The 14,715-nt window shown below is 43.5% G+C and overlaps 1 protein-coding gene across 1 annotated transcript in view; it reads left to right on the top strand.

Moving 5' to 3' along the window:
- MCF2 (MCF.2 cell line derived transforming sequence) overlaps nucleotides 1-14,715 on the top strand; it is a 91,972-nt gene that overhangs the window by 49,754 nt on the left and 27,503 nt on the right. The window contains exons 11-16 of the mRNA XM_047764265.1: nucleotides 1,204-1,395; nucleotides 2,413-2,604; nucleotides 4,085-4,256; nucleotides 9,229-9,266; nucleotides 12,210-12,298; nucleotides 14,122-14,188. Coding sequence (XP_047620221.1) covers nucleotides 1,204-1,395; nucleotides 2,413-2,604; nucleotides 4,085-4,256; nucleotides 9,229-9,266; nucleotides 12,210-12,298; nucleotides 14,122-14,188 — 750 coding nt within the window. The remainder of the gene's footprint in view (nucleotides 1-1,203; nucleotides 1,396-2,412; nucleotides 2,605-4,084; nucleotides 4,257-9,228; nucleotides 9,267-12,209; nucleotides 12,299-14,121; nucleotides 14,189-14,715) is intronic.

The following is a 14,715-nucleotide window of genomic DNA, read 5'->3' as shown; positions in this document are numbered from 1 at the left end:
TTGAGTAGATTGTCCTGTGCTTAAATAGCCAGTATTTGATATATGCAGCTGAACTGAAGACAGGTTCATACAGACAGATCTACTTAGTCTTACTAGCCGGGTGACCTTGGGTAAAATGATGGCTCAGAATCCTTGTCTATAAATGGAAGCTGTAATGACCAACTTCGCAGAGTGACTATGAGGATTATTTAGACGCTATAGGTAGAACACTCAGCACAGTACCTGGGCTGTGTGGATATTTAGTGAGTACTCACAGGAGCCAGCCATCATTTTTCTGCTGGTCTTAAAGCTTGGACTCACAGCTTTAATACTTGACACATCTTAGCTAGGCTCTCCTGTATGAGAGAGCAAGGCCATGGTTTTTAAGGTGTGTTCTCAGCACACGAGTAGATTTATGGGTGTACTGCAAGCCTCTGAGAACCATATAGAAGAAAGAGAAGGCAGACTGGCTCGGAAACTAGGGAGCTTGGAATATTTCGTGTGTTTTCTTATTGGTCTCTTCTGTTTTGAATGGTTTTTGGCTTTACTTGTGGTAAAAGACACACAGCGTAAAATTTACCATCTTAACCCTTTTGAAGCATGCAGTTCAGTAGTGGTTGAGTATGTTCACGTTGCCGTGTAACGGATCTCCAGAATTTTTTCATCTTGCACAACAGTACCACTGAACTGCATGCTTCAAAAGGGTTAGGATGGTAAATGTTATGTTTCAGTCACTCTTCCAGGGGGCAGGGTGCTGGTTGATAGGGTGGAGACTGAGGTCCCTTTTGACAGAGAAGGCCTGTGACGGTCCCTTCCTGTGTGTAAAGTGTGTAGCTGCTGCCTAGATCTAACGGGGTTGCCAAGGCTGAGATGACGTGAAATCCTGAGGCTTTCACTTGGCCCGTGTGTACCCTCATTTGATAGGTGCGGTTTTGTTCTAAATGTGTACACACCAGGAGAAGCAAATCTCATCCACATTCTGAGAAGGCTGGCTCATTTTCTGTTTCCGTGTCTCGAAGTACGTGAGCGTCTGGCTGCATCACTGCTGTAGCCAATGCCTCTAACTGTGGGCTCTTTTGCAGCCTGCAGCAGTATGATGTCAAACCGTATTTTGGGCAGTCCTTCTCCCTGGCTCCACCAATTTGCTTCTTAATTATTTTCTTTTCCCCCCTCCGCTCGGACAGAGATCATACAGTTCTTGTTCGCCTTCTTTCTTAAACTCAGGACCTGTTAGCCAAGGCCCGATTTGTGATAATACATGGACACAGGCTCGCGGCAAGTCACCATTACGCCCTGGATTTGATCTGCCAGAGGTGCAACGAGCTCCGTTACCTTTCCGATATCTTGGTGAACGAGATCAAAGCCAAACGAGTACAGCTGAGCCGGACCTTCAAAATGCATAAACTCCTACAGCAGGTAGCGTCCCGGGACGTGGTGCATTTCATGGTGCCACCCTCCCACCCCCGCCCCGGGTCCTTCTCAGAGGTTCTAGAAGGAGGGTCTGGTAGAGCTTTGGAATTGCGTTTGTAAGAAGTTTGAAGGATTGCCTGTGGTTGTGCTTCTTTAATCCACCTGCTTTGCAGTGTTCAGAGCAAGTCCAGTGTTCTAAGAGCCTTGGTCTCTGTTCCGAACGTCGAGATGGCGGCGGTGGTGGCTTCCTCTGTATGTTGGTACATGTCCGAAGCCTCTGCTCTGGTGCTTGTTTGCAGTCAGAATGCTTTTAACAGTCCCGGGGGCATTTTGCTAAAGTCTGACACTCATCCCCCATTTCATAGGCCCAGCAACGACAAACGTAAACAGGGATGGGAAGCTCCTCCTCCACGGCTTGTGGGTCTGACCCCTTTGATACTTGGGCGATGAAGAGCGGTGCCAATCTTGGCAGTGGAATGTAGAATAGGGGTATGGCTTCGAGGCATCCGATCTCAACACGAACAGCTTCATCTGTCTGTCTCCTTCTCTGGCAAGGGAACGTTCACCCTTGCCCTCGGCAATCATTACGCCTTTATATTGCGTTTGATATTTTGCTGGGAGCTTCATATTTCAGTTATTGATTTGGGGGAAATAGCATGCCGCCGAAGCGCCAGCGTTGCCAGAACGGTCAGGCTCCTGCTGCCGAATGAATTCCTTGTTCTGAAAGAAGCGCAGCGCTTCCCAACCTCGGCTGTGCGTCAGGAGTACCTGCGGAGCTCTGTGAAAATACAAACCCTGGCTTGGCGCCCAGAGCTGCTCCGGCAGAATGTCTGGGGGTAGAAGCCAGATGATCTTTGTTTACTTGATTTCTTCAGCTATCTTTATTTTTGAATAGCTCTGAAAGCAGCTCTGACTCACAGAAGCCGGGCTTGGAAAACAGTCTCCTAAGGGACAAACATATTTCTTCTTTGATCATTCATGATGTGTGTGTGTGTGTGTGTGTGTGTGTGATTTGCTCACCAGGCTCGCCAGTGCTGTGATGAAGGAGAGTGCCTTCTAGCTAATCAGGAAATAGATAAGTTTCAGTCTAAAGAAGATGCTCAGAAAGCCCTGCAGGACATCGAAAATTTCCTCGAAATGGCTCTACCCTTTATAAATTATGATCCTGAAACCCTACAGTATGAATTTGATGTAATTCTATCTCCTGAACTCAAGGTAAGAGGCATTTGGGGGCAAGTAAACACATTTTTTAAAACTGTAATTGCAGTCATGTTGATAAGAGTCTTTTACTACTTCATGGGTAACTTCCTAGAATGTTGTGGTTACATGGTTCCCTTAAGGATTAGGGGTTATATCAGAGCCACGATTAGGCATCAAAGAATCCAAAGACTTGGAGTTCCCATTGTGGCTCAGCGGTAATGAACCTGACCAGGATCCATGAGGAGGCGGGTTTGATCTCTGGCCTCCCTCAGTGGGTTAAGGATGCAGCGTTGCTATGAGCTGTGGTATAGGTTGCAGGCGTGGCTCGGATCTGGCGTGGCTGTGGCTGTGGTGTAGGCTGGCAGCTGTAGCTCTGATTCAACCTGTAGCCTGGGAACCTCCATATGCCGCAGGTGTGGCCCTAAAAAGCAACAAACAAACGAAAGAATCCAAAGGCTTACGTTTGCTTTATAACGAAGAGTAATTTCCTTTTTGAGCTCTGACTGCATTATTTTTTTTTTCCTTTTGGCTGTACCTGTGGGATGCAGAAGTTCCCGGGGCAGGGATGGAACCCACGCCACAGCTGCGACTAAGCCAGATCAGCACCCAGTTCAACGCGGGATCCTAAACCTGCTGGGCCACAAGGGAACTCCTGACTGCATTATTTTAAAACTCTTTTCACCAACTAGGAGCTCTCACATATAGTTCCTTGTGCATCCTTGGAGAAAGGCCCCAAGTTGTCCTGGAATATGGGGCCCAGGTCAAGAGCACTCTATCCCAAACGTCTTTCCTCTGCGCTGCAGCGACAACCAGCAACTGCTCTGTGGACACAGGCCTGGCTTTCCTCCTCAGTTTGAGGACGAAGGAATAAAGGAAGGATCTGGGTCTTCTTGGGGCAGGGTGAGCCACAGAAGCTGGTGTTAGCAAGGTCAAGAGCTAGGTTACCCCACCGTGGCTGCCATGAAGCCCTCTCTCTACATTGTGAGAGATGTGGCCGTGGCAATAACCATGTGACTCAAGAAGCCACAAAGCTTAACTCTTAACTGCTTCAGATCATCTAGGATAGCCGGAAAGGTATAGGATCCTTCAGGAGTTCTGAGGAGCCATGGACAGCATGGTGAACTATAGACTGTCCTGCAGGCTAAAATATGACAAACTCCTGTGACAGTGCTTAACTGGGTGGCCTTCTCATGCTTAGCATGCCTTCCCTTCCAGCCCATGAAGGGTCAGTCACTTTATGCAGTGACTTATTTCGTGATTGCTTGGTAAAAAGTTCTTCTTCAGGTTGGTTTGGTTGAGACTGTCTGGTTTCCGAACCAGGTGAAACGATACATTATTCTGTTGCCCGTTGCTTTCCTAAATTTCTTCTAGTAATGTATAACTGTATTTTCACCTCTGCATTAATTTTTTGACTGTCAGAGGCAGAGAAATGTAATAGGATTTGTAATGACCCCATTTCAGAAGTTATTTCATCGACCCCTTCTGCAACTTGCAGGCTCAAATGCAGACCATACAACTGAAGCTTGAGAACATCCGAAGTATATTTGAGACCCAACAAGCTGGTTTCAGAAACCTGGCAGATAAGCGTGGGAAGCCAGTTCCATTCGTAGTCCCTGCTTCGGACAGTTTGATCAGATCTAGAGCACCGTTTTTTTCATCTAAACAAGGTAAAGTATCTTACAGCCCCCCTTTCGACCTCTTCTCTTCCTGCCATTGTTTACTCTGTGACTTTTGGTGTAAATATGAACTCGTTTTTCAATCTGAGACATTGAAATTTTATGGAAGGCAGGAGTCATGATAGAGATGACTGTACAGTAATTAAACACGGTAGTGATACGGGCCAGTACAGGATGATGAAAACCTGGGCTGAATTGTCCAGACCTGCACGGAGTATGAACATTATGCCAGCATCAGACTCGCCCTTTTCTGCAGCAGGTGGAGGAAAGCATATAAAGTTGGTACACACGTGTGCATTTGCCACTTATCTGGATAAATGATCATTTGGTTCGTATAGGCGTCTAGTAAGTGAACAGCTTAGATAATTGAATGGATTGCCTTTTCTAAGTAGGTACAGGTAAATCGAATAATTTCACTGGTAATTAGCTGTTAACAGAATTCATTTACTGGCTTTAATCTCTGTTGACTCGTTTTAAGCATTTAGCATCCATCCCTCTTTTCTATGTTCTGTGGTGTCGAGTTACTCTAGAAATAAGACGTCTGTGGCCCCAAGGTTTTTCTTGGGCTGCCTCGGAGGCCACTTAGGGGAAAGTAATTTGGTCTTTGGGGCCCTGAGTGAGTGGAACGGGTGAACATGGGACCAAGTTCCGTCTCTTTGATCTGAGAGAATCAGAGACTTGACTAATGCATGGGAACTGCTTTGAAAATAAGAGAAAGCTTGAGCCAGGTGTAATGAATATAAAAATCCAGCGCAGGGAGTTCCTGTCGTGGCGCAGTGGTTAACGAATCCGACTAGGAACCATGAGGTTGCGGGTTCGGCCCCTCCTTTGCTCAGTGGGTTAACGATCCGGTGTTGCCGTGAGCTGTGGTGTAGGTTGCAGATGCGGCTCGGATCCCGAGTTGCTGTGGCTCTGGTGTAGGCTGGTGGCTACAGCTCCGATTGGACCCCTAGCCTGGGAACCTCCATATGCCACGGGAGTGGCCCAAGAAATGGCAAAAAGACAAAAAGAAAAAAAAAAAATCCAGGGCAGCGCCAGCATGGATCAGATTAAAATGAGGTGATGAGAGCAGGTAACAAGGCTAAGATGGTAAAAGCTATATAGTGAATAGTTATTAAATATAAAAACATACCCACAAATAAATCTATGAATAACGCAGTACTAAGAAACTACTGGGGAAAAGAATAAAAGGAACAAAAAGCCAACAGAGGATAAAAAACCAACAGCTATGAGACTGAAACTAGCAGGTGATAATTCCTCAGCGGAAGACAGACCCCTGTTAGATTTCTGGCTCCATTTACAGGGTATGTGACCTTGGGCGGTTCGCCTAACCTCTTCTGATGCTTTTACCTTGGTTTCCTTGTCTATAAAATAGGAACAATAAGACCTCCTGACTTCCAGAGTGTTGTTGTGAAGACAAAGTGAAAAAAAAATTGTAGCATATAGGAGTTCCCGTCGTGGCGCAGTGGTTAACGAATCCGACCAGGAACCATGAGGTTTCGGGTTCGGTCCCTGCCCTTGCTCAGTGGGTTAACGATCCGGCGTTGCCGTGAGCTGTGGTGTAGGTGGCAAACGCGGCTCGGATCCCGCGTTGCTGTGGCTCTGGCGTAGGCCGGTGGCTACAGCTCCGATTCAACCCCTAGCCTGGGAACCTCCATATGCCGAGGGAGCGGCCCAAGAAATAGCAACAACAACAACAAAAAAAGACAAAAGACAAAAAAAAATTGCAGCATATAAACTGGAGTCTTCCTTCCCTCTGACCCCGGCTTCTTGCTTTGGGGTCCGCCGAAAGCTCAACTCCTCTGATGAAGTTCCGGAAGTGGGGCGCCTTGGCTTGAGGCTCAGGGTTCTGGAGAAACTGCCCCAAGACCCAGTCAAGGCCTTAGTCACTAAAAGTACATTTTGTTTTGTGTTGTTTCATTTTTTTTTTCTTTCCGATATTCTTATTTAATGGCATTACACTTTCTTTCTGCAGTGGGAGTTGGATACTCTTTCTTTCAAGCATGTAAACTTTTTTCAAAAGGTACCCATCTTTATTACTTTTCGTCAGTACATTTCCTGAGTTTGTGTATGTGTGAAAAACCAGTTTGGCATCTAAACCCAGCAGCGATTCATTCTTGCGTTCTGCCTACGATGTGCTTTCCCCCTTTTCCCCATAATAACCAACCGTTATCCTCTCCTTATTAAAATTACCTTGGAGAATAACTATGTGAGAAGTAGATTATTCTCTTGCGTCAAATGACCGCTCTTAAGAAACAAGAACAATAATTGGCAACGATAAAACCTGCTTGCTTTCATTTTAGCGACTCTGTTTGTTGGGAGTAGCTTGGATTTACCTCCATTTAGAGCTGCCTGATGTGTTCATGAGGAAGAAGGCAGCTTACTGAATACATGACACGGACGGATAAATGATTTTAATCTGCTATCCGTCCTGGTTGCTAAATTAAATCAGAGGATTATTTACGTGATAAACATTGTTCATTTTACCTAACTGGTCTGTGAGTAATGGAGATTATCACAGTCGGCCCCAAATCTGTCTTCAAGACTTTTAATTGCTAAGCCACATAGCTGAGATTTGGTCAAATCAATAGACGTGTTATTTTTTCATAAAAGAAGTCAAACTGGTTTTTTTGTTGTTGTTTTTGTTCGTTTATTTTGATTAGTTTGCATCAAGTAGAATCTTGTCTCTAGCACAGTGCCTGGCACCTAGCGGGATGTAATCGATATTTGTTGAATTAACATCTAATACAGAGGGAGGTTGGGGCGGAACCTCCCGTGTGAGGGTAAAATGCGGTTTGAGCTCCTCAGTCTATAGCTCTGCTTTCCTTCTCTTGAACATCAGCGTCTCTGCGTGTACAGGTTGCCTCCTGAATTTCCTATGGGCCCCTCACACTCAGCATGCCCCAAACTGATGCCATTTCCTCTGCAGACCTTCTCCTCTTCCAGCACCGAGAGTCCTGCCATTGCCCACGCCTGGGCCCTTGGCTCGTCTTTCTCACTCATGCCCCCCGCTCCAGCCAGGCCCGAAAACCCGCTTCTTTCCGGCCCTCGGCCAGCCCTCATTGCCGCTTCCCTAATCCAAGCCAACAGCCAGCTGTTGCCTCGACAGCAGCCTCCCCGTTTCCCACCCTCCCTTCTCAGATGGCCCTGGTCGTGTTTGGACTTGACACATACTGTTCTCTCTGGAACACGGTTCCCTCCCCTCTCCTTTCTGCCTTTGCGCGCTCCTGCGCCCCCAGCACATTTCCTGGCTCTCGGCCAGGCCACTTCCTTCAGGTAAGCTTTTCCTTCCTGCTTCTCCTCCTCCACCGCACCCCAGTTTGGTCAGGCATTCATGCCGGGTGGTAACGAGCCCCCCTTTATTTCTCCCCAGCTTGAGTGTAATTGCCTGTTTTCTGTCTCTCTTGCTAGACTGTAGGCTTTGGAAAAGCAGGGACTGTGTACAGTTCATGTCTGTATCCCTAGCATCAAACATAGAGCTTAGCAAGGAGTATAGGTGCTCAATGATCACATGTATATATAACATACAGACACACCATAACATAGATATAAGGTATATGCTGTATATATATTTATATAACACGTGCAACATACATAATATATATAAATGACAATAATTATATATAACAATTATATATACACACACATTGTTAAAAGAATGAAGGCATCTACCTTGCTTTTCAGAAAAAGATACATCCCTCGTAAGTTGTATATATACTTCTTTTTCACCTCTTAATATATTTGCAAAGAATTGCTTAGTAAAGCTAACTAGTAAAGCTCCCTAAATTCCCTTTGTAAATAACCTTGGATCTCTGTTTATCAAGGTTCTTTAAAGTGACAGACAGCAGTATTTACTGAGAAACTGATTTTATATGGTAGTTGCCACTAAGTCTAATTTATAGTTATACATTTACCTATACATTATAAAAAGGTGAAGATGCCTATATAGAATATAGTTTTGAATAAATGGAAGTGAAGGATAAGATGTAGAGATCTTGGCAGCGTCTCTCTTTGAGGGGCCCTGTGGTGGCTCCCACTGAGGGGGGCAAAGGACAAAAATGCGTCCCTTCCATGGAGAGAAGAGGGAGGTGTGTGCAGCCTGGGCGGGTAGCACCCTTTGGAGCAGCCCTGAGAATTAGGAACTTCAGCGGCCTAGTCTTCGCCTGGACCACGCTCCGGGCTTTGGAGGAACATCTGGACTCCTTGCTTCCTAATGCAGGGGCTCACCCTTGGTCAACAGAACGGAAAGAGTCATCATTCCACAGGATGAACAGAAAGATGAAAGCCTGGGATTTCGATGAAGCGGTTTTGTTTTGTTTTATTTTGTTTTAGCATTTTAATGTCCTTCAGCAACGTTTGTTTTATGTAGTGGTTAGAAAGACGAATTCGGACAGCAGACTCTACAGACTTAGGTGCCGCTTCTGCTTCTTAGATCTTAGTTACTTACTTGGAAAATGGGGGTAGAAGAAGTACTTATCTCTTAGGCTTGATTTGAAGATTAGAAAAGAAAATGCACATGCGGGGCTTATGATAGTGCTCAGCACGTAGTAATTGCCCAAGAAATGTTAGATGCTCGGAGTATTAGTTGAATCGAGATTGTCTTTTCCAGAGCTCTTTTTGACTCAGTCAGTGAGCTACAATCTGATGAAATGCTTATGTACAAGAATGAACACTAAATCTCCAAATAATTCTGAGTACTACCGCTTAGCTTCATGTCTGCTTGGCAAGCCAGCAAATGTTCGATGAATGGGTGAATACATAGCAAAATCATGCTCTGTCAGAAGTTGAAGTCATACAGAGAAGGCTAACCAATCATCTGTTGTGTATAATGTGATTTAAAATTGCTGATATAAACAGGTTGAAATATTAATATCTCTCTAGTTAACAAACATGCACGTGTTTTTGTGAAAAGCGTTGATTTTCATTCTAGTTTGAAATTCTTCTTTCATATTTTCTCTCCCAGGGAAGAAGACTTGGAGACAAAATCAGAGCAACTTAAAAGTAAATATCATTAATTAATTCAAAAGTGGCTTTATTGCTGCAGTCGCAGAATCAGGGTGGGGCTAAAACCCTATTTTAATTCACTAACGCAACATTGTGCACTTGAAAGCTTATTTAATCTAAGAGAAAAAGCTGCTGCTGCATCGTGTCTAATTGCTGTACTGGCATAGCCCCAGATATATGAGTAGTTTCTCAAATCTTGGCTCAAGTTCAGAATAATTTCTGTCGAACATCTCATACACGTTCTAGCTTCTCTTTTCGCCCTCACCTCAATTAACTTAAACAAGTGTTACGCCTTTCTACAAAAGAAGATTTCTTTCGTGAGTGATTCCAGGGAGTTCCTGTCATGGCTCAGCTGGTTAAGGACCCAGCGTAGTCTCTGTGAGGATGTGGGTTCAATCCCTGGCCTCACTCAGTGGGTTCAGGATCCAGCATTGCCATGCGCTGTGGCACAGGCTGCAGATGGGGCTCAGATCTGGTGTTACCATGGCTGTGGCGTAGGCCACAGCTGCAGCTCCAATTCGATCCCTGGCTCAGGAACTTCCATATGCCGCAAGTGCGGCTGTAAAAGGAAAAAAGAAAGTGATTCCAATCCTGCAAGTGTGCAACGCAGACAAAGGACAGGGTCTAATGGACCATTCTCTGGGCTCAAAAAAGACATCTGTTCATTTCTGGATGGATTCACGATTCCTTCTCCATTATCCATGGTATTCTGGTATCTGCAGAGAGCAGCCTCCTCCTAACTACAGCACCCTACATTGTGTGTGTGCAAATAGGGACAAGAACGTGTCTCCATGAGGCAGTATGGCATAGTGACACAGTGATACAGACTGTACAGCTAGGCTGCTTGGCTTTTTTTTTTTTTTTGGCTACACCCACGGTATGTGGAAGTTCCTGGGCCAGGGATCAAACCCGTACCACAGCCGTGACCTGAGCCACAGCAGTGACCATGCTGATCCTTAACCTGCTGTGCCACAAGGAAACTCCTAGACTGCCTGATTTCTAACCCCAGCTCCAGCACTTACTGGCTTTATAACCTTGGGTAAATTCTCTAGAACTCAGTTTCCTTATCTATAAAATGGAGATAATCATAGAATATCCTCATTGCAGAGTTAGCATAAAGATAAAGTAATCTAATATTTATGAAGTACTTTGAACAGTGTGTGGTATAATAACATTCTAAGAGTTTTATACAATTATGAGCAGGCTAGTAAAGGGCCTGTATGGACACACTATGTCTGGTTATCAGGCTGTATAGCCATAGCTTCTGGTTTCAAGGGGGAAACAGGCTGAATGCCACATCCTATAGTCTTACATGTCTTTTGGTTCTAGTTTCAAGTCGTGGTTGCCTTATTATCCCACTATGTGTATTTATTCATTTCATATCCCCCGGGGGGAAAAATAGGACGCTGTGGCTTTATACATTTTCCTGGTGAGGTTTCTAGCTGGTAAACTCACTTCCAAAGTGTACATATTCTTCCAATTCAAGTCAATTTACACATCCCTAGGCTTTTGAAAGTATGTATTTCAGACTTTGCGTGTAGCTCAATGGGTTAAGGATCCAGCAGTTGTCATTCCTGCTGCTCAGGTTCGATCCCTGGCCAGGGAACTTCCACATGCTGTGGCTGTGGCCAAAAAAACACCCCCAAACAAAAACCCCAAAAAAGTATATATTTCAAAACTTTCTAAACTGGGATTTCAGAAATCTGTTAGGAGTAAATGGCACATACCTATCTGATAAGCAGAGTATGCAGTATTTTCAGTCTTAATTATAGTATTAAAATAATGATAACCCTTGGTACCTCGAGCAGACAGAAACCAAACACACCTTTAAGGAAGGAGCATGATAATGGTGGCTGACCATGGGCTCGACTCTGTTTCATCACTTACTAGGGAAACTTGGCCCTGTTGCTAAACCTCTCTGAGCCTTAGTTTTCCCATCTGTAAGATGGGGATGGGGATCAGTGTGTCATCACTCGCTGAATTGCCGTGAGGATTAGCTATAATGATGTGTGGTAAGCACCTAGGACTGTGCCTGCACAGTATATAGAAAGCCATCAAAGAATGTTCCCTTCTCCATGTATCAGTGAGAAGTGCCTCGCATTTCGCGGAGATGCTTTTTAGCTGGTAGATCCTGTACTTCATTTGCAGTTGTAGTTGTTATGAAGTAACGCTCCGTTTATTTGGAGGTTAAGCCTTTTGCAAGCTCAGCTGTTCAGTACAGCCAAGAGTCCTGGAACATGCTTCTGAAGAGCAAATAATCATCACAGGTTTCATGCAGTGGACTCAGTAGGGCAGTCCGAGTCCCATTGAGTCTGCACAATAAGGCAGTGCTTTAGGATCCGGAAGGTCACTTGCGGCATCAGGTGACATGTGGCGGAGAGCAGAGAAAGACGAAGAGGTCACAGCCCTTTCGAGACACAATGGACAGTTCTGCACGTCTTATTAGTCCTGGAATGTATCATTCAATTTTATCATATCCTTCATGTTCATGACAGTGCCACCGAGTCATTAGGAAAAAGGTCGGTGATATCTGTGTGCCCTTGGTGAAAGAATTCAAGGATTCAGGTTTCCATGATAAAATCAGGGTGAAAAAGCCATTTGGGTTCTTCAGTGAATAAACTTTTTAGTTATCTGGACCATCACCTTTTTTTTTTGTTTGTTTTTATGAATTAACCTCATTTCCCCAAAGCACCAAAGAAATGAAACATGTTAAGTAACATGAAGTAAATTTTAATGAGTATCTTAATTCTGTCCCCTTTGGCAACTGACATTGTTTTCTAACTCGTACATGTCAAAGTGGTTTCTGAAAAGATCATGATTATAGTGTTATTCTTCCATTTATGTACATAGTTAGCACGTAGAACTTAAATTTGAGCTAGATTTCCCTGAGGAAGACCTGGACGTACATAGATGCTAATGTTACTTTTATTTTCATTTCAGATTGAAGTGGTGCATGATTGTCGGGAGAAGCGAGCTTCTGCTCAGTCCTCCAGTTTGGACAATGACAATAGCTTGGATGTTTTAAAGAAGTATCTTTTATTTATTAACATAAACCCTATACACATCTACCAGTAGGAGTCTCTGATTCAGTGTTCAAGGCAAATGTGCTTAGAATTTTGAATTCACAGAATGGGGTCCTACTGCGTATCATGAAAAGTGCACTAAATGTGTCACAAGTCCTTGATTTGGGCCTGGCCCACCTCCCCTCTGTTTTGGGGATTTGAAAATTCACTCGACCTTTTTGGAATCTTAGTCTCCTCTTTTATGAAAGAGATGAGAATGAATGGGTCAGTGTTTCAGAAACTGCAGGGGTTATATAGATACACAGTGTGATTTTATAGATGCTAACGGGAATCATTGTTCACTTTTATAATTATTATGTTAATATTTTTATATTTGTTAATTTTTATATTATTAGGTTAATAGTCCACACATAAGAATATTCACCTTTTGGAGTTCCCGTCTTGGCTCAGGGGTTGGCAAACCCAACTGGTGTCCATGAGGACGTGGGTTCGATCCCTGGCCCTGCTCAGTGGGTTGGGGATCCGGCGTTACTGTGAGCTGTGGTGTAGGTTGCAGACGCGGCTCGGATCCCGCGTTGCTGTGGCTGTGGTGTAGGCTGGCAACTGCAGCTCTGATTCGACTTGTAGCCTGGGAACTTCCATATGCTGTGGGCGCAGCCCTAAAAAGACAAAAAAGACCAAAAAAATATATTCACCTTTTAAATTTTAGATCGCAATCTTGAGTAACCAGTGTTTTGGAACAAGTGAAATATATATATATATATAAAATGTTACATATCATATATGTATACATGCACATTATATATGTATATATGTACACATATTATATATACTATATATATATACACACACATTCAAAGATTGTTAAATGTTAATGCTTAAAAGTATAAAAGTTAAAAAGCAGCCAAGGATAGAAGTTAAACAAGTTACTTATATCAGGGAGTGATATAAGTTGTAAATTGTAAATATGATGTCAATTGGAAATTGCATTGGAAGGAAAATGAATTTTATTTTTAAAAGACAGTAAACAAAACCACTACAGAAACTTAAGTATGATCTATATTTGGGAAAACCAGTATGATAAATCCACAATGTATCTTGGAAAATTCCAGAACATTACTGGGAAAAAAGGAAAAATTGTGCCTGAAATGCTATTATTATTTTTTTTTTCCTGAGGCAAGGGGAACTATAGCATAGAAACTGTGCTGTCCAAAAAAATATTCCCCAGATTTTTAGGAATAGATACTATGAGTTTTTAGTAAATTGATTATTATTATTATTATCATTTGTCTTTTGTCTTTTTAGGGCCACTCCTGTGGCATATGGAGGTTCCCAGGCTGGGTGTCCAATTGGAACTGTAGCTGCCGGCCTGTGCTAGAGCCACAGCAACGCGGGATCCGAGCTGTGTCTGCGATCTGCTCCACAGCTCACGGGCAACGCCGGATCCTCAACCCACTGAACGAGGCCAGGGATCGAACCTGAATCCTCATGGATGCTAGTCGGGTTCACTAACCACTGGGCCATGATGGGAACACCCCGTAAATTGATTCTTAAGCTTAGTGAGTTAGAAGTAAAATGTTTTCTTTTTCATTTAAAAATAGCTCCTGAGCCCCACTCCTGTTTCTTTTCAATGTATTTTAAAGAGTCTTGTGGGTGGTATTTATTCTAGAAACCACAGAATTAGTTTTATATTTTGATGATAAAACCCTAACCATTGGTAGGTGCCCGGCACTACCACTTTTCATCTTAGACCACTTATAATAAGTGAAATGTCATAAAACAATTCTTACACCATAAAATAACTGACAGATATGGTCCTTTCATTTTAGCCATGTCCTAAATGAGCTGGTACAGACAGAGAGGGTGTATGTTCGGGAACTGTTTACTGTTTTGTTGGTAAGTGACTCAGATTGTGTTTTCTCGTCTTTTCCCACATTCATTAGGAGGTGCTTTGGTCAGACCTCTCTTTCTTTCTCCTTCCTCGATTGTTGGCTAAAGGTCCATATTTCAGGTTCTCCCTCAGCAGGGAGACTCGTGGGTTCAGAATTTATTACAGAAGAGATAAGTTGCCCTCTTAGGAATATAACAGATTGTTATAAGTATTCCCAGGGTGCTAGTTAGAGATTGTGATGTAAAGCGCTAAAAATGGGAGAAAAAAATATTCATTGGATAGAAATGTCATAATATTAACTCAGTCCGAGAAAACCCACTTATCGCTTGTTTAAGGAGAAGTTAATAACTCATCATATAATGTTTCATACCTGGTTTCTATTTTGTTTCCTATACTATAAGCTACCCTGAAGGCCAAAGAGCCGTCACTTGATTTAACCAACTGAGTGAAAAACCTTGACTTCCTTATCCTATCTAAGTAATAATAATAACAATGGGAATAATAATGATAATAGTGGATAACTTTGGGAACT

The sequence above is a fragment of the Phacochoerus africanus genome, chromosome X, assembly GCF_016906955.1.
Source record: "Phacochoerus africanus isolate WHEZ1 chromosome X, ROS_Pafr_v1, whole genome shotgun sequence".
Taxonomy (NCBI): Eukaryota; Metazoa; Chordata; class Mammalia; order Artiodactyla; family Suidae; genus Phacochoerus; species Phacochoerus africanus.
This window is presented reverse-complemented; position numbering and strand designations above follow the sequence as displayed.